The sequence below is a fragment of the Trachurus japonicus genome, chromosome 8 (assembly GCF_045865225.1).
Source record: "Trachurus japonicus isolate A0001 chromosome 8, Traja_1.0".
Taxonomy (NCBI): Eukaryota; Metazoa; Chordata; class Actinopteri; order Carangiformes; family Carangidae; genus Trachurus; species Trachurus japonicus.
The window spans coordinates 27383783-27408581 of NC_140914.1; the positions used below are offsets into that span (position 1 = coordinate 27383783).

Consider the following 24799-nt stretch of genomic DNA (forward strand, 5'->3'; position numbering starts at 1 on the left):
GCGTCTGGTCTTCTTGGGCTTTTCGAAGCGTCGCCAATATGGCCGCCGAGTGGCCTGACTTGCCTAGAAGGGCTTTGATATAAGTCTTAAATAGTTGTATCTTCCGACAGCAATCACTTCTATAGAGTGTTTGGTCTGAAACACGGGTCTCTCAGTCACTCTGCTCTGCTCTGAGCCGAGGAGAAAACTTTTCTCGTATCCTACAAGTTTTATCCAATGAGGAGAGAGAACGGCATGCAGGGCTGTGTGTGCAGCCAAGGGATGCGCCTGAATGTGGTGACGTAGAGACGAGGACCAATAGATCCATGACGAGGGCGGGGGCTGCTAACTCCATCAGCTGACAAGACGTTATGGTGCGTTCAAGGCAACTCGTAACTCGTGTTTTTCCGACCTGTGAAGTCGTACCAGTTCGATCTGGTACGAGTTCACGGGTCAGAAGTTACGAGTGGCCGTTATAGTGACTTTCACAGGTAAAACAGGTCGGAAAAACATGAGTGGGTTGCCTGGAACGCTACAAAGTCGTAAGTGTTGTTTCAAAAGCCTGCCTGGAACGCAGCATTAGCCAAAACGACCGGATCACTTACTTCTGCTTTAAGTACAGAATATGAGTACTTTTGCCACCTCTGTGTACAATACAAATGCCTACGATTCACCATAGTGAAGTACATTAGGATACATTTTGTGTCCGGCAGGTAAACTTAGGCTATGTGAACAATAACATTGATGAAATGGATTCAAGATGAATTATCGTGTGGTTATTTGCTTTGCAGTGAATCGTGCAATGGAAATACTTATTACTTTTAATAATACTTTTGAGTAAATTTCAGAGCCTGTACTTTTTACTTTTACTTGAGTAGATATTTGGATCAGTACTTTCACTTTTACTTAAGTCGTTTTTTACACAGGTACTTTTACTTCTACTCGAGTAAAGAATCTGGGTACTTTTGCCATCTCTGAACATGTCATAAAACTCTCCATTCATCTGATACCGGTAGGTGTATAAAAACAAAATGTTTCCTTGGCGTTGCCATATTTCTGGAGTTGAATTAAGTTGGTTTAAAGCAGATATCATCGGCACGGCCGTTTCGGCTAATGCTGTGTTCAAGGCAGGCTTTTGAAACCGTAAGTTACAGCTTCAAGTCACAACTACGACTTGGTAGCGTTCCAGGTAACCCGTAGCTCGTGTTTTTATCGTCCTGTTGTCTGTGAAAGTTCCCTATAACGGCCACTCGTAACTTCCAACCCGTGAACTCGTACCAGATCGAACTGGTATGACTTCACAGGAAGGAAAGACACAAAGTACGAGTTTCCTTGAACGCACCATGAGTTAGCAGCCCCCGCCCTTGTCAGGCATCAATTGGTCCTCGTGCTACGTCACCACATTCACGCGCACCCCTTGGCTGCACACACAGCCCTTCATGCCGTTCTCTCTCCTCATTGGATAACACTTGTATCCCACAAGGAAAATTTTCTCCTCGGGTTACAGCAGAGCAGAGTGACGGAGAGACTCGTGTTTAGGCTGAAATACTTCATGTAAGTGATTGCTGACGGAAAATAGGACTATTTAGGACTTATATTAACAAAAACATTCCACTGATATCTGCTTTAAGTTATTTCTGAATTAACTTAATGTCTGATGGATGATAAGCAAATAAATTGTCAACTGACTGAACTTGAACAAGACACCCCCGACTATTGCTCTAATTTGTAAATAACACAAATGCAAATGTTATAAAACCCTCAGGCACCTGTCACTGTCAATAAGCTTGTTGCCTACTTCAAACACTCATAACTAGCTGACAGGTCATTAAAGGACGCAAACACATCACACCTACTGAGAAGTTTAATAGAAAGTTTCAGCCTCCTACCTCCAGGACGGCGAAGGCAGTAGACTGGACCGAGGTGGCTCTCTGGAACTGGGTCAGCCAGTAGCGAGCCTCCCGGGGGTCTCCGCCGACTTCGTTCAGAAAAGCCTTCACGTCCCGGTAAATCAAATTCCGGTTGGTCATCAGCACGTGTCGGTCCGCGGCGGAGAAATAACCCGGGTTTTCCAGCTGGGCCAAAGCCGCGGTCTTTCCTCCCGTGCCCGCCGCGTCAGAGTTCACCATTCGGCGATGCGGGCCGAACATCCTCCGCTGCCGCTGGCCAGAAATCCGGGTCAGCACCGGGAGAGAAGGACTCGACAGGTACTTTCCTGCCATAACCATGGCCCGACAACCGGAGGAGCCGCTGTTTACTTTGGCCATGTTGCTTCCTGAGAGAGTCCGGAGACACTCGGGCTGGCGGCCGAAGTTGAGGAGCACCGCATTCAGTCCCTGCCGTGAACTGGCAGCTGTGGGGAGCCAGTGTCTCATTCAGGGGGCTCCGTGCTGCTCCGTGCCGCTGCTGCTGCTGCTGCCACTGCTGCTGCGTCGGCACTTCTCAGGTTTCATCAGCCCGGGACATGAAGAGAGAGGCTGTCACCTGCTGTGGAGCATGGACGTTGTAGGCAGACTGGTTCACTGTGAATGAGGGCGCCTATAGACCAGATTTGGGCTCGTCACAATTTGGCTTCAACAGGGGCGTTTCTATCCGACCTTTAGGGGGGCGGGGGGCTCAGCCCCCAGAGGCTGTACCTCAAGGCCAGCGGTAGCCTATTCAATTTTTAAAATTCCCTGAGGTCCAATTACTAAACTTTCATCCAAGTAAAAGGTCCTAACCTTATAAAGTCCAAATTAAGTAGGCTATATTTCATATTTATTTTCAACACAGGGATTTAACATAGAGCCTACACTTGTGTGGCACTAACAGCTATTTTACAGACATGAATTATTCCCACCAAAGTGATTGAGAAGACTCAAGACTTTATTGTCATTTCCTACAAATGTGCGTTCATACATAGGCTGAAACGAAACGTTTCTCACCAGCTTCTAGCTGTAGCCTATAAAAATAATATATTATTAAAACAAATTAAAATCGTATCAAAAAAAGACAATGATTTAAACAAAACAAAAAAACATGGCATTCATACAGTACATCAGTAGTTTGGGAGCGTCCATAATAAAGTGCTTTAAAGGAGAATTCCGGTCATTTTCTAAGTAGGCCTAACGCTCTACAGCTCTTGGTTCCCGAGTGCGACCAAAGGAAAAAGTCTGAGGAAAATTGTGTGCAGCCCGGATCTAGCTCTCCTCCTGCTAGGGGCGCTACACCACAGTTAAACAGCAAAGTATGGGGGCAATTTTTCCAACCGCAACATTGGCCTGTAGCCTATATAATGCTCAAAATATCACTACAAATGCTTTGCAACACACAACAGTTCCTTATCAAACAACCCCGAGTGTGCGTAGCTCCGTTCATATGAGAGAGCAGTGCTTGCTACACGTGCATTTTTATCACCTACCGCTGTTTAGAGGAGCGTGGGGTACAACCTAACGCGGGGCAAGTTGAAACACAGACTTTTTATCCAGACGCACAAGTCAACTTCCGCCAACTTCCGGCCACCGGTCCATATCAGTTAGCAGATGAGTCAGCAGAAATTTCGGAAGAATCGGCGGCGATTTCGCAAGAATATTCGACAAAGTGTGTTTTGTCACCATGTAAGTAAATTTTTCCATATCGCTAGTTTTTTGATTACTGAAGCATGTGTGCAAGTCACCAAAACCATTCTTATTATCATCTTTGTCAGCGTTTTCTTAGCTAAAAAATGGTACCATGCTAAAGCTTGTTGCTAGCTCGTAGCCAGTGTTAGCTAGGCAAGAGTAAGGAGACTACATGAGGGGTTATTTGTGACACAGTGTTACAACTAGGGCGACATAAAACAGGGGTGTAAACTTGTCACTTTTTGGTGAAAATAGCCATTTTTAAATGCTAGATGGATCACCTTTCTTTGTAGTCATCCTTTTCAGTGGGTGATTTATTTTTTTCTGCCAATATACAATTAACAATGTACAAGCGAATACAGTTTAGAATAAGAAAAAACTGAGCAAGCACAATCATAACATTAATAAATAAAAAAATAAAAATTAAGATAAAAATAAAAACAAAACAGTGTGTAATAGGTTTGCACCCTTGTTAAAAGCAACTAATCTCCCAACTTTGTTTTCACAGAATGAGGTCAAGAAAGCGCAGCACAGGCAGAGTGTGTCTATCTAGGGAGGTGCTGATAGCTGCTGCCAGGGATGTTAAAGGGATAGTAGCATTTTTTTAAAGTGGGGTTGTATGATCTACAAATAGGCCCTAAGTACTTTAATTGCAGTAGAAGACTCTCTGCACTCTTCCCGTTAGCAACGCCAGCCCATAGCCCTGCCCAGAGATTTACAACATACAGTGTTGTGAACAGACCCAAAGAAACGAATAATAATAAGAAGCTAGTATCCCAATGATAATTGATAAGGAATAGTATTGCGCAGAATAGGGTTGTTAGGTATACCGGTACTAGATTGGTACCGGGGTACTGACACATTTTAAACGGTACCATACTGCACTTAGATGGGACCGGTACTTTCATTTTGCGCCACCGGCAGCAGTGACGTCGCTGCGTGAAGTCGCCGCATTGTAATTTGAGCCGCGGCGAGCGAGTAAGCGAGTGACAAACGAAGCAAGGTGTTTTTTTTAAATTACCGTTACAGCGCCACCTGTCCATGTGCCTGTGTTTATGTGTGTGTCTGTGTGTGTGCGCCAGCGCGCGCGAGAGAGACGGGCCACCACAGACTCGTTAATTAATGCAAACACTGCTGGTTGACAAGTTTCATTTTTACCGCGCACCACTGGCTGCATAGCCTGGCTCTCGCCAGACCCTTGTAGTTCCGCAAAGCTACGCCAGAGGCGCTACGCTCAGCTTCGCACAAGGGTCTGGACTCGAGGCCAATGCAAACTTCTTCCCCGGAGCAAAAAATAATGAACCAATCAGGATCGCCGGGCGGGACTTTCTGAGGTGTGGCGTAGCGCTGAAGCGACTGTTTGAGTCAAACAACAATGGCGGCTCGCAGTGAGTGGCTGAAGTAGCACGTCATTCAAGATAACGGACAAGTGGTTTATCCAATCACATACAAGATTTTTTTTACAAGGCCCCGCCTTCTGAAATGAATCGCCTATGGAGCAGTCCCAGACCCTTGTGCGGAGCTCAGCGTAGCTTTGCGGAACTACAAGGGTCTGGCGAGAGTCAGGCTACTGGCTGCATGCATTCTCTCTCTCTTTCTGTGTCTGTGTGAGTGAGTGAACACAGCGAAGGAGCGCTACACGGAGATGAATTAATGGAACGATATTGCGGTGATGGAGGGGGGGGGTTGAGTTTGTGTTTGAGTAACATGAACGTTTGTGTTTCATTCTATAAACTACTGATAACAATTTCATTTTTAAACAGACCACTAATGTTTTAATTTAGGAAGAGTTCAGATTAATATAGATGGAAATTTAATCCTGCAGCAGCAGTAACTGTTTACTGATTTACTGATTACTGATGCATAAAATAGAATAGAATAGAGTAGAGAATACTTTATTCATCCCTAGCAGGGAAATTCAAGTTAGTCCAGTAGCTCACACAACAATGACACAAAAAAGATGAACACAAAAAACATTTTAACAAGTGTTATATAAAACGATAAGTCTTTCAGTTCTGCAGGTCAGGGAGATGAGCCTTTACTGCGGCTGCTCCGCTGACCTGAGAGGGTTTTGTGTAGAGGGTGTTGGGGGTCACCCAGGATGGTCTTCAACTTACACCCCATCCTCCACTTAACCACAGCCTCTAACAGCTCCGCTCCCTCCCCCATCACAGAGCTACATTTTTTGATGAGCCTGTCTAGTCTGTTCCTGTCCCTGACCTTGATGTTGTTACCCCAGCAGACAATAGCAAAGAATGTAACACTTGCAATTAGGCGTGTCGGGGTCATCCCTATGTTCCCACAGCCCTATGTTCCCTCAGCCCTATGTTCCCTCATTTCTAACTTTTGTCGTCACTGAAAATTAGGCCCTATGTTCCCTCAGCCCTATGTTCCCTCATTTCTAACTTTTGTTGTCACTGAAAATTAGGCCCTATTCCCACAGCCCTTTGGTCCCACCATTGGTTGGGTTTAGGCAATGAAGAAAGGAGTTGGTTAAGTTTAGTAAAAAGACCAGGTAGAGGATAGACAGAGTCCAGATAGGTAGAGAGAGTCCAGAGGGAACATAGGGCTGAGGGAACACGCTCCCGGGGTGTCAACAATAATCGATTCGGCGATGCATTGCAATGCGGGACATGCACGATTCAGCATCGATGCGGCAACGTGCCATAATCGATTATGTCACTGTTTATTTTCTGGCCTCAAATAAAGTTGTAAAGTTTCAATTACCTCCGGCGGCATTTCCGTAGCAACGACATGCACGTGACATGCACAGCCTGTAGCTACATGCTAAGCGGCAGCACCAGCAGTAGCAGTGTTGCCACTGGCTTTCTTTTTCCTTTTTTTATTTTTCACCCGCGGTCAGGTTGAGAATTAATTAACGCTCATGAGTCCGGCCGTGTCGGGTCCGAGATTCAACAAGCCGCTTGGGTTTTACCGTTACTACAGGCAGCATGCCCGTTATCACCAATAAACACAGTAGAGGAGGGTGAGTGACTGAGCTCAGGCTGGGTAAGACGGGGGTCTCTGATGCAGAGAGAGAGAGACCTGCCGTGCCGTGTAAAAACAACAACAACAAAAAGTGTCACGACTTCCTGTATCTGGTCCTTCAAAATAAAAGCCCCGTAATCTTTCATAGTTCAGTCATATTGATTTTGAGTTAATGTTGACAAGACAGGGCTCCAAAGGTTTGTTTGTTATTTCCTGCGACCAATCGACCAATGAAATTTTGGTCAGCTAATTTTTGGGGGCAGCCCTAGAAGTGATTTATGTTTTCTTTTTCAGGTTTGAAAATCCCATATCCTATACCCTGTACCATTCAATTTTATTTTATTTAATGACATTTATGTCAAAGATACAGGAGAGTGATAATACATAGCAGCCGATAAAATCTGTTGTTCAATATCTCATGACTGATGAAAAATTTGCCGTGTTGTGTGCAGTAGAATTTTGATGCATTGCAATGCATCGCAATGCATCGTAGAATCGAATCGAATCGAATCGTTACCTGCTGAATCGTAATCGAATCGAATCGTGAGGGCAGTGCCAATGCACACCCCTACTTGCAATGACAGATTGATAAAACATACGCAGCATTACATTACAGACATCAAAAGACCCGAGTCTTCTTAAAAAGAAGAGCCTGCTTTGTGTCTTTTTGTACACATCATTTGTGTGTACGGACCAGTCCAGCCTGTCATCAAGGTGTACTCCAAGGTACTTGTATGACTGAACCTTCTCAATGTCCACCCCATCCACAGTCACAGGCCGTAAGGATCTTTTGGACCTGCCAAAGTCAATAATCATTTCTTTGGTCTTTGATGTATTAAGCAACAAGTTGTCCTTGTTGCACCAGTCTGTGAACGCCCCCACCAGGTCCCTGTATTCATCTTCCTGTCCCTTCTTCACACATGCCACTATGGCCGTGTCGTCAGAGTACTTCTGAACATGGCAAGATTCAGATGTAGATGTGAAATCTGCAGTGAAAAGTGTGAAGAGGTAAGGTGAGAGCACAGTACCTTGTGGTACTCCTACATTGCTCACCACTGTGTCTGACATGCAATTCCCCAGCCTCACATACTGTGGCCGCTCTGTAAGGTAGTTATATACCCACAAGATGATGGTTGGATCTACACCCATCTTCTCCAGCTTTCCTCTCAGAATACTAGGTTGAATTGTGTCAAAGGCACTGGAAAAGTCTAGAAACAGCAGTCTCACATATCGCCCAGGTTCATCCAGGTAAATCCGATGCAACATGTAGATGATTGCATCGTCCACCCCAATGTTCTCCCGGTATGCAAACTGCAAGGGGTCCACAGAATGCTGTACTTGAGGTTGAAGGTGGCGAAGTAGTAGTCTCTCCAGAGTCTTCATAATATGAGAAGTCAGGGCTACTGGTCTGTAGTCACTGATTCCTGCTGGCCTCGCCACTTTGGGAACCGGCACCAGGCACGAGGTCTTCCAGAGAAGAGGGATCCTACATGACTGCAGGCTCAGGTTGAAGATGGTACGGAGAGGCACAGCCAGCTGGGCAGCACAGTCCTTAAGGAGTCTAGCTGAAACACCATCAGGGCCAGCTGACTTGCCAGGACGCAGTCTCCTCAGTTCTGCCGACACTTCCTCCAGGGAGAGTAGAGTGTCACCGCCATATGGAGCAGGACCGCCAGGAGGAGCAGGACCGCCAGGTGGAGCAGGACTGCCAGGAGGAGCAGGACCACCGGAAGCAGGACCGCCGGATGGAGCAGGACCGCCAGGTAGAGCTATGTTATAGTTCTAAGATTTTCTATTAAAATAAAGCCAATAATGATATTTTTTGTGTTCTCTTTTTATTTGGAAAAGTACTGAAAAGTATCGAGTATCGTGACAACACTAGCGCAGAATCAAAAATTGTATTTGTATGGCTGACATCTTGTCCATACCTGTTCCTTACAGATTGGTGCAATGACGTCAGGCGAAAGGGGAAGCTTGGTCACTGTTGCTTTTGCAGCTAATGCAACAGGAAATGCCATTCCCCCCTTTTTTTGTCTTCCCAAGGAAGAGGTACCAGACCCACTTCGTCCGTGACGGTCCAAGACAAATTGTGGCACTTTTGGTTTTCCATAGAGTACAACTCACCCAACACACGACTGTGGACTGTGGAAAAACAGCAGAGAGAGCAAAATGCTGGATAATAATTTACCTTTGATTTTTCTTCAATGGACGGGACATTATCACTGTTTTCTCCTAGTATCTTAATTTATTTTATCTGTACAACACTTTGTAACCTTGTTGACCTCATGACCTATTTGGGAGGCAACGCCATTTTGAACTTACAAGCTATTGGTTGCCATGGGCAACAGCAGTGCATAGACCGAGTACAGACGTGCAGGAAAGAGCCATAAATCAAGATGGGGGACAGCTCTCCTTTCCGAAACACCTCCATTCCGACACCCCACTGTTCCAACAACCCCCACCCCCCCACCCCCCAGCTGTCCAAGCTGCTGAACCGCGTGACGTTGTTTACACTCTGCGTTGTGGCTTGTCTGTGAAACGTTCTCTCCCACTCCGTTGTGGGAGATCTTCCACAGAGTAATAGAAATACACTTTTTTTTTCTCTCCCCCGCTCCGCTCGAGCGCGGCTGAACCCGGCTTGAGCCCACACAGGCACGAGGCTGCTGCAGCTACTGCTCCTTTACTTTAGCAAATGGCTGCAATGAAACAAAGAGTGAAAAATTTAAGGGGGTCTGAATACTTTCCATACCCACTGTATATTACAACCTAGTTCGTAACCATGGTAACAGCAGTGTGTCTATCTGAGTAATCTAACGCCTGATTTCCACCGGGGCCGTCAGTGCCGCGGAACGTCAGCTTCGCGGTTTTGCTCCGTCCTCTACCCGGCGTCAATCCCCACCGGACGTGTTACGGCAGCGCAGCGCTGCCTTGCGAGCCAGACGTATTCACGCGAGAATACGGAACGTACGCGAGATCGTTGCTCTTGATACAGTGTAGAGCTGTTGATATTAACAAAGTGGCGACAGCTTTTGATGTTTCACTATTTTAATTTATTTACAGCTGCGTCACCTTTATTTTGAAAGTCCAGTGGAGCTGGATCAGAACGGAGCGTTTGTACGGAGGGAGAGATCAGCTGATCCACTGCTGTTGACTTTCTCTCTGAGCGTCTCCGCCGAGAGCTGTCTCCGCCTCCTCACCCGTTGAGCTGAGCGTCAGGAGGTCATTAGGCTATATATTAGGCTATAGAGCATATATTTTATTTTATATAGCCTACAGTCAGTCACCACCTTTATACAGTAGGCTATATGGTCACCACTGAAAGAAGTTGTCCGCTCGCAGCAGGACAGACAATCAGATGGATAATCAGTAAAGTTAATAATTTCACTTAATGTGGCCATGAATAAATTAATTCCAGTGTTTTGCCTGTTATATATCAGTGTTGCCCAAACGCAAATCTTGAAGTCTCCGCTGTTTTCACATTTAAAAAAGTCTTTGTTGTCTTTGTACAGAGGCAATATGAGATTTGCTTGTAGTGCAGCACCTAAAAAAAACGGGGGGCGACCGCCATTCCGAAGGACCGCCATTCCGACGGTCTGCCAGTCCGAAAATTCCCGAAGGTCCGTCATTTCGAACTTCCCGAGGGGCCGCCGTTCCGAATGTGTTTTATTTTGAAAATTGCCCGGATTCTCTCGTGGTTTGACTTCCTGCCCGGCTTGACACGACGCGCCGCGGGGACAGCGCCCGACCGGCCCCTCCCCCTCCGCCTCCAAAGTTTCACCCAGGTGCGAGTCTGATGCATGGTCTGATGCAGCCGCGGCACTCCTGCTGAAAATAAATGTCCTTGCTCTGTGCTTTGGTTAGGTTTAGGCAATGTAGAAAGGAGTTGGTTAAGTTTAGTAAAAAGGTTAGGTAGAGGCCAATAAAATCGCAGTTAATATGTATCTCCCCCGGGAGTCGAACCCTGACAGTGTTTCCTCCAGGATTTTTTTAAAGAGTGGCGGCAAGGGTGGTCTGATCGACGGGGGGGGGGGGGTGCGCGCGGGGGGTGCGCGATCGTCGACTAGTCGCTGATGACATCATTCATATTTTTCCCATCATAACTACAATCCCAGGAGGAGGGAAATGCTCTGCAACAATCTGTATTCACTGACTGACAGCTCACGCACATAAATGAGTCCACAGAACAGCAGCTTTATAAACAACAAGCTGTAAATCAGTTTGTTTTTTTGTAACATATACAGGTGCAAAAGAAAATACTGTAGCTGCTGTTCATTAAACAATGAGGGAGGAAAACGACACACAGGCCTCGTCACCATCACAGTCCTGCTCAGTCACAGTTTTACTCACAGTTTTAGTTTTTCCTGGTTGGTTGTTGCTGCTGTTGTTGTTGTGCGCGACGTAAAGCTGTCGATATGAGCGGAGTTTTTTTTTTTTTTTTTTTTTTTGCCGGCAGCCCGGACACACTGCCCGCGGAAGCGGCAGTTTCTCCTGCTCTCTCTCTCCACGCCGGTCAAACATCGACCTGTCTGTAGGCTACTCGGTTTTCCACACACACAGGTCTGTCTCTAGCGCTGTATGGATGTGTCTTGTGTGCAGACGCAACTGACAAATATTTATAGACGGACAAGCAAACTTAATCATCATTTATTTTATTTTGAAAATTGACCGGATTCTCTCGCCTTTTCTGTGCCCGACTTCCTGTCTGATACGCGCTCGTTCTATCCAGCTTGACGGCGCTCGTATTGTTTTCATTCAGCCACTCAGCTGTTGTTTCAAGCCGCTACTCTTGTAGCCTACTGTTACATGATCAGCAACTAGTCGACGTCAAGCTCAAAACGTCATTGTGGAGCAGGGGACTAGTCTGTGCAACCCCTAGTGGAAAACCTGCTTTACATTGTTTTAACATTAAAAAAAAAAAAAAAAAAAATCATCATTCTGAAGGTGTGGCGGCTTTTATTTTGCCGTGGCGGTGCGCCACGATCAATTACATGTAGCGGAAACCCTGCCTGATCCACCCATCCTCCGTGCCGTAAACCATTCAAGATTTTTTCAGGTTCGGAATGGCACCCTTTCTTTCAGGTTCGTAATGGCACCCTTTTCCCATAAATAATTAAGGGTCGGCATTCCGACAAATTAAAGTAAACGTTCGGAGTGGCGGCCCTTCGGAATGGCACCCTGGAACCAAAAAAAACCCCACTGTAACCTATTCAGCCTCGCTTCCAATAAAACACACACTTGCGTTATAATTGCGATCAGTGGAATATATAACAATATAAAACACAATTTAAAATGAGAGTTGATGTTGCTCTAGTTTATTTAGTTTAAATGGATAAAGCTTCATATAATAGCGCAAGAGCTGTCAGAAAAATTAAAAGCAGCCTCCTCTCGTCGTATTTGCAGCAACACTGTTGCTTCAGGCTGCGATCGTGCTTTTTTTTTTTATATCGCTCATACTCTCTCCATTAAAACAATTGCACTCCTCTTGGCTGAAATCAGCCCGTTGTGGATCAATTTCGTGCAGAAGTTGAATCATATGACGCCAAATGCCCCCTTTGATATGAACACGCACAGACTATAAAGATGAGAGCCGGACTTAACAAACCGACTTGAGGTTTTGTTGAGCTGGAAGATGAACACAAAGCCTGGCCATGTTGAGCCTCCTTCGCAGTACAGTTTTCCATGACGACCGTTTCTGCACCTAGTCCAACACAGCTGACTTTTATTCTCCGACGTAATGTTGTTGTGAAGTTAGATGACGTGCATGTTGTGTTTTATTTTGAAAGGGGGCGGAAGTGTTTTACTTTGATACAGTGTCTGACTTCCTGTCTGGTGCGATCGGCTCTGTTGAGCTTGACACGATTTAGCAACGGGAGCGTCAAAAATAGAAGTGCTACGGATTGATAGCGCTGCGGCGCGGAGAGCCGCGGCTGGGACGCTGCTGAGACGTGTCGCGGCGCTTCCGGTGGAAATATTAATATTGATTAGAGTGGCAGCTATCGGCAGCGGTGACCGCGATGCTGACGTTCCGCGGCGCTGACGGCCCCGGTGGAAATCAGGCGTAAGTAGTAATCTGCCCAATCTGAGTAATATCCCCAAGTAAATCTACTTGGGCAATTTTCCTTTGAAGTTTATGACATCACTATGATGACATCATTGGAATGTCATCATAGTGGTGTGGGGTTTTCCCCTGACCAATCAGTTAAATCTACTTGGGCAGCTGTCCTTTGAAGTGTATGACATCACTATGATGACATCATTGGAATGTTAGGTTAAGATGTATAAAGACCAGAATCGATATTCAGTTGCTAGTAGAACACGCAGTCTAGACAGAGACAGAGTTGCATACGCAGACGAACAAACTATAAACTAAGTCACTTCATTTTTGGTAAGATAACACTTGCGCAAAAATGAGTGCAAAAACTAGTGAAAAACAGAGTGACAAAAAGAGTGCACGCGAGGAAGAGTCTGAATTTACTCGGACAAAGAAAAATGAGAAACGGCTCTTTGACGAAAACAAGGACTTGAAAAGACAAATTGCGAACTTCATTAAAAATGAAAATTCGGCAAAAAGAATTGAGATTGAGCATGGTAAACTGCTGCAGAAAGTGAAAGAACTAGAAATGCTTGCTAGCAATCTCAGAAATGACCTACAGCAGACCAAATCTAACTATACCAAGGAAAAGACAGAGAAAATCCATCTCAAGACTGATTTAGAGCAGAGAAATCTGAATCTGGAGTCGAAAAACCAGGACCTCGAGAACAAATACTCTGTGGAGAAGTTGATGCGAACGCAGATGGAACAGCAACTGGAGAAGTTCAGCGGAATCAAAGAGGAAAGGGACAAACTGGCCGCGAAAAATACGACTTTGAATCATAAGGTTGAAGAGCTCTCAGGGTACAAACAGTGTACCAGCAAGTCAGTACAAGAACTAAAACAACTGGTAAGACAGAAGGACACCGAACATGACAAAACAAAATATGAGTTGTGTGATGTGAGATCTGAGATTAAACGCTTACATGAAACAATAGGCCACGTTACGAGGGAAAAAGAGAAACTTGAGGGCTCAGTCAAAAAAGCTCTGGAAATGAGAGATCAAATCAAACAATATCAAAAACAAATTGATTTTGAGAAGACAACCAACTATAAATTGCATAGAGACAACCGCCAGCTCACTGCTTTGCTTGATCAGCAAACACACAAAATAGTAGACACAGAACGAAGGGCTGATATGGCAAATCAGGCTTGTAAAGAAAAAGACGAGGAAATCGATTGTCAGCAAAAAGAGTCAGAAAAACAGCGTCTCATCATAACGAAACTGGAAGAGGAGGTTAACAAATACAATGATCTGAAACATAAACTTCAAAACCTAGATGAAACAGACATTGCATTCAGCCATGCAAAAGACCGGGTAATCATTAACATGAGGAATGAGATGAAGGAATATGAGGATGAGATAGGACGGCTAAAAATGTATATTTCATCTCAAAAGGTTACAGGAGAGCTCGCCTTTAAAAACTTGTCCACAGCTCAGATCAAAATCTGTGAGTTAGAGAGAACAAATGAGACTTTAATTAATGAAATCCAACTCCAGAAAACCGACATCACTTCAAAGAAATCCAACATCGTCAAGTTGGAGAGGAAATATCGTTGTGCGAAAAAGCAGTTGGAACGACTGAAAGTCCAGCTGTCACAAGTAAAGATAAAACAGGAGACTTGTGCGACCTCTGCTGATAGGGACCAGGCCCTGGCAAAGAAAACCCTGGCCAATGTATCAGCAGAGCGGGACCAGCTGAGGAAAGAGCTAGGACACACACAAGATCTTTTATTCACACAGCAACAGAGGGTGAACCTCCAGGAAGCCGATAGGCTCAAACGAAAAACTGAAGAGAAAGTGGTACAGCAGGAACTCAAGACTGTCAGGTTAAGCATGAAAGACCTTGAGCAAAATAATAGGTTACTGCTAACGCAAATGTTGAAGACACCTATCTCAAGACCCAAATCATGCAACAGCACAAGCAACCTCCACCAGAAACCCAAGGTAGAGGAACCCCGCCTGCAGGCAACCAGTCCAAAAGAGGAAAATGAGAAGGAAACAGAGCTGAAGCGCAAGTTGGATGAGGCACTGATGAAGTTGCATGAGCGTCGTTGGGACATCAGAAAACTTACGGAAAAAAATAAGGCTTTACAGGGACAGCTTATGGCATATGTTCTCTCTCAAAGCACCTGTAATGAAAATAATTTTGTGCTGCAAGATGAGTTGAGGAACATCAAATTAGAGATTTGGGAGAAATCAAAGGCCAAACCCGAGCCCCCTGTCTCCATGAAGCACCAAGCCCCCCCTAAGGAAACTGTGACTGGTTCTACATCAAGACAAACACGCATTGTACTACCATCCACCAATCCTCAGTATGAGTCTAAAGACAAATTAAAGACTCCCTTTCTCCCCCCGATCCAGGGAAAACCTATGCAGCTGCCCACAACGTCCGCTCAACCCTCTCGCCCCTCTGAGGGCAAATCCGGTCATGGATTAAGACATACTCCCAGCACACGGACCAATCAGCCTCCACATAGACCACCAATTATCTTGCCTTCACTTAGAAAATGAAAAACAACACCTCCTAGCATGAAGCACTCATGCTAGAAATGAATGAGTTCAGTGTCGGGATCGGGTTTTCTCCAGGTATTCTGGTTTTTCCCACCTATTTTGTTAAACATCTAACAGAAATAACAAAAAAAAGACAATTTGTCCAGTCCAATTTCATCATCTGTTCTGTTAATTATGTTGTTCTCAGTAGCATACATCAATTAATAAAGATGATATCAGTAAATGACCAACATATAGCTGAATAATCGCACAGGGCAAATCTGGTCATAGATTAAGACAAACTCCCCAAACACTGTCCCCAACAGCTTCAAGATAGACCAATGAAGATCTTGCCTCCACTTGGCATGCTCCTCCTAGCATGATGCACTCATAAATGGGATTGGGTTTTCTCCAGGTATTCTGGTTTCTCCCACCTATTTTGTTAAGCATCTAACAGAAATAACAACAACAACAAAAAAAGACAATTTGTCCAGTCCAGTTTCATTATTTCTTCTGTTAATTGTGTTGTTCTTAGTAACATACATCAATTAATACAGATGATATCAGTAAATTATCAACAATTTCCTGAGTAATTGCACTGGACAAATCTGGCTACAGCCGTACTCCCTGCACACTGTCCCCAATGGGTTTCTTCCAGGTACCCCCACTTATTTCCTCAAATAAATAATAAACATCTAAAAAATATATAATTTACTATTCATCGTGTCCAATTTTCTTCAATGTTCTGTTAATTATGTGTATCAATTGTAGTGTATTATCCACCTGAACTTTTAGCTTTAACATCATGTATTATGTTTATTCTTTGTATGTGTGCCCTTTTGGTAACACTTTACAATAAGGTACACAAAATTAGAGTAGTTAATGAGTAACTAATGAAGAACTAATGAATAGTTAGTGAGGAATTGAGGTACACAAAATTACAGTAGTTACTGAGGAACTAAGGTACACAAAATTACAGTAGTTACTGAGGAAATAATGATCAACTAACTATTAGTTAATGGTCAGTTCTTCAGGAACCCCTGATCAAATTTCAGAGGAGTGGTTAATGAGGAACTATTAATGATCAGTTCTTCATTAACTCATGATCAAATTTCATAGAAAGTTAATCACAACTTGATGATTAGTGAACTAGTTACTTCATCAGTACAGAATCATTACTCAATAACATGTCCAGTAGTTAACCTTTATGACCTAAAGTGACACATAATGAGTGGTTTTTCATTTCTTCATCTTCATCTTTACATTAGTAGTTCCTTAAAAAAAATCACAGACAGCAGGATTCTTGAGAAGATTTTATTCATTAATTTCAGACCACATACACATCAATATGACCATCCATGTTGCCTTCGAAATAAATATGATAATTTGTCACATGTTTGGTAGGCTAAATGAATGTATCATGGGGCTGTGTAGTACTGTATACTGATCACGCTGTGGTTCACAGTACAGTTTGAGGTGCACAAAATTTTGAGTAGTTATTTACTATGAAACAAATTTGGAATGAATGAGGAACTCACTATTAGTTAATGGCGAGTTCTTCAGTAACTCCTAATCAAATTACTGAGGAACTAACTATTACTTAATCATTAGTTACCCTTTTTGTGTACCTTAAGGTAAAGTGAGACATCAAAATGAGCAGGTAATGAGTACTGAATCATTACTTAATCATTAGTTATCCTTTTTGTGTACCTTATAGTAAAGTGAGAAATCAAAATGAGTAGGTAATGAGTACTGAATCAATAGTTACCCTTTTTGTGTACCTTTTTTTTGTCAACAATTTTTTATTCATTTTTCATATCAACATATAGCAAAAAGAATAGAAATCAGTATAATAAAATAAAATAAGAACATACAGACAATTCAAGTATATTTCCTGTTGGCAAACAATATAGCCCTACTATTGACTGTATGTTCCAAACAAACAAAACAACAGCAACAAAAAAGAAAGCACACACACACACACACACAAAAAGAAGAGGCAAAATATAAATACACACATATACTGTCACACATACACACACACAAACACACACACGTCATATAAGCGTACATATAAAAAAAAAAGAAAAACAAAGAATCACAACAGCAAACAAACAAAACAAAAAACAAAGGTGCCATACACGTTCTAACTTCTCAGAGGCCACCCCCCCACCCCCCACCCCAAATCAGACACATTCACACACTCCTGCACTCTCACACTCAAATCCAAATCTCCAAACATACTCCTATTTCATCCAAGCTCCCAATCGCCAGTCCAAAGTCCTCCACAGCCATAATCACCTAGTGGCACCTAATTGAAAGACAAAACAAAATAAACACCAAACAAAACCAAACATAACTCAAAATAAAGTTCTTCCCTCCCTGGTGAGTGTAATGGTAAATTTGAATATTCCTTTGTTTTAATCACTTGTGACGTCCCTACCCCCTGCTTTCCCTCCAAGGTATCAGATCCTCTTTTGTTTGTCACCCATTTGTGTATTCTAATATCTAGACCTTGTAATTGCATCAAGTTCCAGAGACACCCAACCTCTCATTTCCTCATGATATACTCAAACCCTTTTGTATTTTAAAGTGCATTGATTAGACCTCTTAATCACACTCCAGGATGTCAGTGCCAATACCTGAAAAGATATCCTGAGTAGGGGGCTGACCCCTGCAGCAGACAAAGGGGTGTGGAATATACCTGAGGGGGCGTTCCTCAAGTATAAATGTTTAGGTCTCCCCATTGTCTGGGTCTTTTCTTTACCATCACTCGGATATGAATTGACCTTTTCTTGCAAGGAAATAAACACATGTCGGCCGGCAAGTCTCTATCTCATTCTTCACCAGCAACAGAGAATTTCCACGACATGAGTGATCTGCATTCCCCCCCACCCATTAACCCACCCTTTCATAGGCAAGTTTCTTAACAACTGTGATAGCTTCTGACCAAGATTTTAGTGTTTTGTCCTTTGCCCCATGAGACCGTGCAACAGAAAGCTCTAGTTGTAGAATGTCTATCAGGAGGTTCCACCAATGATCTAATGATAGAGCGTGTGGTGGTTTCCACCGTACTACCAATATTTTCTTAGCAGCCGTTAAGCCAGAAATCCAAACTCTTTTTTCATGTGTTGACATAGGAAACTGAGAATTATCATTCAACAAACATAGTACAGGGCAGCATGGAACTTAAGAATTTTAGATAAGGATTTCGTGACCTGTGACCAAAACAACTGTACTCCAGGGCATTCCCAAAACATATGTGTAAAGGTGCCTAAGCAACCTTGTGTACATAATTGGCAGCAGGGGGATGATTCCAACTTCATTATATGTCTAAGTTTAGGAGTAAAATATGCTCTGTGAACAATTTTTAGATGTATGGTTTGATAATTAGGGTTTTTTGAAGCCCATGATATTTCAGAGTTAATCAGAGCATACATTTTCTTCCAAAATATTTGAGTTGCCATTGGTTTATAAGATGCCTGCAAAATTTGGGCATACAGTGCTGATACCGTTCCCCTGGTGTTGGTGGTATTGTACAGTTGTTTTGCCAGGTCATGTTTAGGCAGCTCTGAGTTCCATGGAACTCCATAAGTCTTCATGGCAGCACAGAGCTGAAAATATAGAAAGCGAGAAAATCGACACAAGTTATACTGTTCCTTCAAATCTTCGAATGTGCGGAGACCATTACAATTAAATAACTGTCCAAGTATATGAATCCCATTGTTTGACCATATAGGGTAAGCTGCTGGTCGACCACCTATCAATAAATTATGATTATAAAATATTGGAGTATGAAAGTGCCATTTATTGTTTGTATTGGTGTACTCAGTCACCAGTCTCCAAGTTACCAGAGCATTTTCAATAATGGGACCAAAAAGTGTTCTAACTTGTTTGATAGGAATATCTGTATAGATTAGATCCTGTAATCTGCATGGATGTATTAGCTTTGCCTCCAAAGAGCGCCAAGATGTGGGATTTGATGGGTCCAACCATGATTTTATAGTACGTAATACAAATGACCAATGATAAATTTTAAAATCTGGAAGGCCCCAGCCTCCGGCTAATTTCTCTCTCTGCAGTGTTGCAAATTTGATCCTTGGTTTTTTTTAATTCCATATAAATTCACTGATCAAACTCGGCAGTCTATCCCAAAATCCCTTTGGAGGATTCAGAGGAAGCATGGAGCTCAGGAAGTTGATTAAAGGTAATACCATCATTTTTATGGTTGCGCAGTGGCGGCCTTAGACATCTGGGGGCCCGTTTCAATATTTCATATGAGGCCCTACCTTGTTAAACATAAAATTATTTGCCAGCTATGTGCCCATGTGTCGCTGATGCTTTAAACCCTGAAAGGACGCAGTAAACGCACTATCCATGCATCCCAGGTACGCACAACACATTAAGGGCCGGATTTACTAAGATCCCAGATAGCGGGCGCTATATTGTTTGCGTCCGCTATAATATTGCGAGTTTGGTTATGCACGCAAAACAGGTGATCTACTAAGAGTAACCCGCTAAATGAAAACACGTGCAAACCGCAATATGTAAATGAGGGTTTTGCGCGTGGTAATCGTTTCCGCCATGGAGAGTGTGGACAGAGAGCTGGACGGACGAAGGGACAGAATGACATTTGATCCGATGCATAATGACAGCATGTGTGTTCATCTCTCTCGCGCTCTGTTTAGATAAATAAACACAAATCGCTACAGGGCCCAACTCGTCATATAGTGACGAACAGGCAGCAGCTGCAGCGACAATCACACACCTGTATGTGTGTGTGTGTGTGTGTGTGTGCCGCCCATGATCGAGTGGATTAATAGAGAGCTCAGGTAGGACACACGGATCTAAACGCTCTGACCACCGACCAGAGGGATTAAAGACGGGTGAAAGCAGCGGTGACGTGTCTCAGTCCGGGACCGGGACCGAGAGACGGAGCTGAGCAGCCAGGTACTGGAGAGGAGAGGAGAGGAGAGGAGAGGAGCGCACTGCAGGACAGACGTGCCCCGTGCGTAACGGCGCGTAAAAGACTTTTAACACGGCTGAAAAACTATTACAGAATTACCCAGACGTGAGGACATGCAGAGATGTAAGATCACGGGGCTCTGACAGGTATCAAATCAATAAACGCATACGTTTTGGCAAAGTTGTATCAGTTAGTACATGGTTTTCAGACGTGGTGAATAAAGACGCAAAAACAGCCACCGCAATCTCTTCCTGGTTTGGTAAATCACATATAATAATAGAATGCTTGTGCAAAGAGAGAGGCCACTTTGGCATTTCTTATTACAAGTGTAACAAGGACCTGTAAGTACACCAAAATACACTATGTATTTACAATGTAAGTACATGTTATTACATACGGTTACATAGGTAATTACACTGTAATTAATTAGGTAGATACACAGGAACAAGGACCCCTTAAAATAAAGTGTTACCAAATGTCAATTCCTAAATATTTGAATTGATTTACCATCGGCACCTTAAGTTGAGATAGATCCTCTCCATTATCTTTTAGCGGTAAAAGTGCTGATTTTTGCCAGTTTATCTTATATCCAGAGAGGTTGCTAAACTCCCTGAATAAATTAAAGACATGAGGAAGCGACTGTGTTAATTCACTGATAAAGAGGAGTACATCATCTGCGTACAGCGATATATGATGATTAGTGGACTTTATCGTAATAGGAATTATATTAGTAGACTGGCGTACTTTTTGGGCTAAGGGCTCCAGTGCTAACACAAATAATAAAGGGGACAGTGGACACACTTGACGCGAGCCTCTATGAATTGAAAAATGTGAGGAGCATACATTACCTGACAAAACAATTGCTCCTGGATTCGCATACAGAACTTTAATATAGCCAATAAATGATTCTCCTAGTCCTATTTGCTCTAATAAGGCCCAGAGATAGTCCCATTCAAGCCTGTCAAACGCCTTCTCGGCATCGAGAGTTAAGATTCCATACGAGGTCAAAAGGTCAGAGCAGTCTGGGGTAAAATGTAAAATATGTAACAGTCTTCTCAAATTATCTGAACTGAATCTGCCTTTTACGAACCCAGTTTGATTACAATTAATTAGTTTTGCTAAGTATTTATTAAGACGGCGTGCCAGTACTTTAGCATATATCTTCATATCTGCATTGATTAAAGATACTGGCCTGTAGCTGGTGCATAATATCGGATCTTTATGTTTTTTAAGCAGAAGTGATATTAGGGCTGTATTTGTTTGTTTTAAAAAAGAGCGTTTTGCAATTGATGTAGTTATCATTTTCAGAAGCATAGGGCCCAGTTCAGGCCAAAACTTGATATACACTTCAATGGGGATACCATCTGGTCCCGGAGACTTATCCAAATTCATCTCCTGTATTGTGTCCCATAATTCTTTTAAAGATATACTATCTCCTAAGTCCTCTGCTTCTAAGCTAGGCAGTTTTCCCAAATTAAGGTCCCTAAAAAAATGTCTGAACTCATCTGTACTGAATGAGATTTCAGAGATATAAAGATTTTTATAGAAATCTAAGAAAACTGTATTAATTTCCTCTGGAGTAGTGCATATCTTGCCTTCTGCGGCTTGTATTGCAGAAATGCATGCTCGTCTCTCATTAGTGCGAAGGCGCATGGCTAACTCATGTGACGGTCTACTGCCATTAAAGTAATGATGTTCTCTGGACCTTTGGATAAGAAACTCTGCATCTGTTCTAAGAAGTGCATTAAGTTCATTTTTCACCCGACCGAGCTGACCTGCTCGTATGGCACAGAAGGAATTTTGTTGAGCTTTTTCCAATTTTGTCAAACATGTCTCTAACTCAGCAGTTTTTAGTCGGCGTGAGCGATTTAAAGCTGAAGCAAAAGATGTAACATTGTCTTTCATAAAACCTTTAATAGCTTCCCAAACAAACCTAAAGTCTTCCACTGAATCTCCATTGAGTGAAATAAATTCATATAGCTTTGAGAATGATGTCAGATTGTTGCGTTACTGGAATTAATGTGTTAGATACAAAAATATAATCTATTCTAGAATATGATTTATGTCTATTGGAAAAAAAGTGTACTTTTTAGCTCCTGGATTGGAAAATCACCACACATCCACCAGATTAAGGTCTAACAGGCACTGTTGTAGTGCTTTTGAACAGGATAGCTGGGCACTTCCCACTCGAGGATTTGATTTATCTAACATGGGGTCTATTATGGTATTCATATCTGCCCCAATGACTAAATAGTAATCTAATGAATTCATTAATAAATTGGATAGTTCTGAATAGAATTTTTTATCATAATCAGCCGGGGCATAAGCACTGACAAAAATACATTTCATGTTTGACATTATTACTTTTACAAAGGCAATCCTTCCTTCATCATCACCGCCAATATCAATGATGTTTAAGTCCAGTGAACGTCTAACAGCTATCAGCACACCTTTTGTTTTATCATCCACAGAGGATGAGGCTACAACTTCATATTTGGAGTTGCTGAAGCTCTTCACTGACTTACTAGTAAGGTGTGACTCTTGAATAAGAGCCACATCCACATGATTCTTATCAATAAAATTTAAACAAGCAGCTCTTTTGGTTACTCCATTTAATCCTTGCACATTCCAAGATAAAACAGATAAACTAGTCATTACTGTCACTGATGAATATACAATATTCGCCTGTACAAAACTTGCCCGCCCCCCTCTTCCAGTGCAGATCACTCACCCCCCACCTTAGGTAAATTCACAATAGAGCTCGGCCTTATAGCTCCTTCAGGCTCTGATTTAGTTTTTGGATTAAACTGTATTTCCATGTGTCAAATCAACAATGGTTAAATGGTAACACACACACCTTCTCTTATGCCATTTCATACATCAATAATGACATATAACCAAAATCTCACACACACACACACCTCAGAGTTAACATGTAACCATATCCCCCCCCCCCCCCACACACACACACACACTCACACTCACACCACATACACGCGTTCCATATGGATACTTTTGCATAATGTTTAACCGCAATATTGGGGTAGAATAAGAAAAATAAAATAAAATTAGGGGGGGAAATATTTGCGAAAAATAAATAAATAAAAAATGAATTGGGAAAAAATAAAATAAATAAATAAAAATAAAAAGAAAGAAAGGGGAAAAAAAGCGGATAATTGACCCTATTTGTGTACCTTATAGTAAAGTGAGACATCAAAATGAGTAGGTAATAAGTACTGAATAATTACCTACTCATTAGTTACTATTTTTGTGTAAGGTACACAAACATTACAGTAGTTACTGATGAACTAATGAGGAACCAAAATAATCATTTGCCTCCATGTTCACCAAAATGACATAGAATGTAAAACAACAACAACAACAAAAAACCTTTGTAGCTTACTTGCTTAAAAAAAAAAAGTCATTTGTCTTTTATTTTGGAAAGAAGATCTTCAATTCCGTGGCTCACCTGTGCAGCTTTACTGTGAGGAGCAGTGAATTCATTTGATGACGATGAGAGAAGTAATGGACAGAGCAAGGAAGAGCAGAAGCTCCCATCTCGACTATATCAGAGACGTTCTATATCTCGAGGATGAGGATGTGACCGTACAGTATAAGTACATTTTAATGGTATCTCTCTCTCTTTTTTTAAAAAATATATACAAATTTGGTAAGATTGCTCCTCAAATTTACTGTAAGATAACTTTGTCCAAAGTGAATTTAGCCCTCTAAAACCGACCGTAGTTTGGTTAACCGAACGTTACATCGATGCTACGCTTGCACATGTTTTACAAAACATTAAATAACTTATGAACCGTTTATGATCAGTGTTGTTTTTGGCAGGCATTTTAGATTTAGTCTTAGTCTTTTTGACGAAAATAATTATTAGTTTTAGTCAATTTTAGTCATCTCTATATGCGATAGTTTTAGTTAAGTTTTAGTCGACGAAAACTCAACAAGGTTTTCGTCTAGTTTTAGTCAGTTTTAGTAAAAAAAAATTTAAAAAGTCTTTTAACAAATTAATTCAATAAAGGAATGGCTTTACACATAATGTTTCCACCCAATGGCTTATGGTCTAAGGATTATGCATTAGCCTACACACAGATAAAGTGGTAACAGTAGCCTGGTGCAATCAGTTTTTTTTCTGCTGGATTTTTAAAATACGTCCATATATCTTCTGGTCGAGTGACGGCAGGTGTGTTGAGCAGAATGTGCGCTGCATGCCAGGTGGTGGGCGTGACCACACAAGGATGGGATGCAGCAGCGTTGCAGATACTTGTTGATTTTTAATTGACAGATTACACGCACAATAAGCAGAAATGTCGTGCATTTTGAACGTCTGACCACCCGTCACCGGGCGGAGCAGCTGATCACTGCCTGCTGCTCTCTGCCGCTCTGATCACAAGCACCGGGCGGCGGGCACACAGCGGCTCGTCTCAGCAGCTTGTTGTTCTACTTTTGACGGAGCCGTTGCTAAATCATGTGAAGCTTAGAGTAATGACAATCCATAATATGAAATTTAGAGGCGATCACAGCCCTACCACTAACATTTACATCCGTTCTCGTCTCGTCAACGAAAACTCACACACGTCTCGTCATGTTTTCGTCATCAGAGAGCCATGTTTATCTCGTCACCGTCTCGTTATCGTCATGAAAAAAAGGGGCGTCAACGAAAATATTTC

The 24799-nt window shown here is 42.6% G+C and overlaps 1 protein-coding gene across 1 annotated transcript in view; it reads right to left on the reverse strand.

Moving 5' to 3' along the window:
• The window catches only part of nags (N-acetylglutamate synthase), a 41132-nt gene extending 38627 nt beyond the window's left edge, over positions 1-2505 (reverse strand). The window contains exon 1 of the mRNA XM_085785058.1: positions 1869-2505. Within this exon, the coding sequence (XP_085641184.1) occupies positions 1869-2354 (486 nt within the window). The 5' untranslated portion in view covers positions 2355-2505. The remainder of the gene's footprint in view (positions 1-1868) is intronic.
• Positions 2506-24799: the final 22294 nt, after the last annotated feature.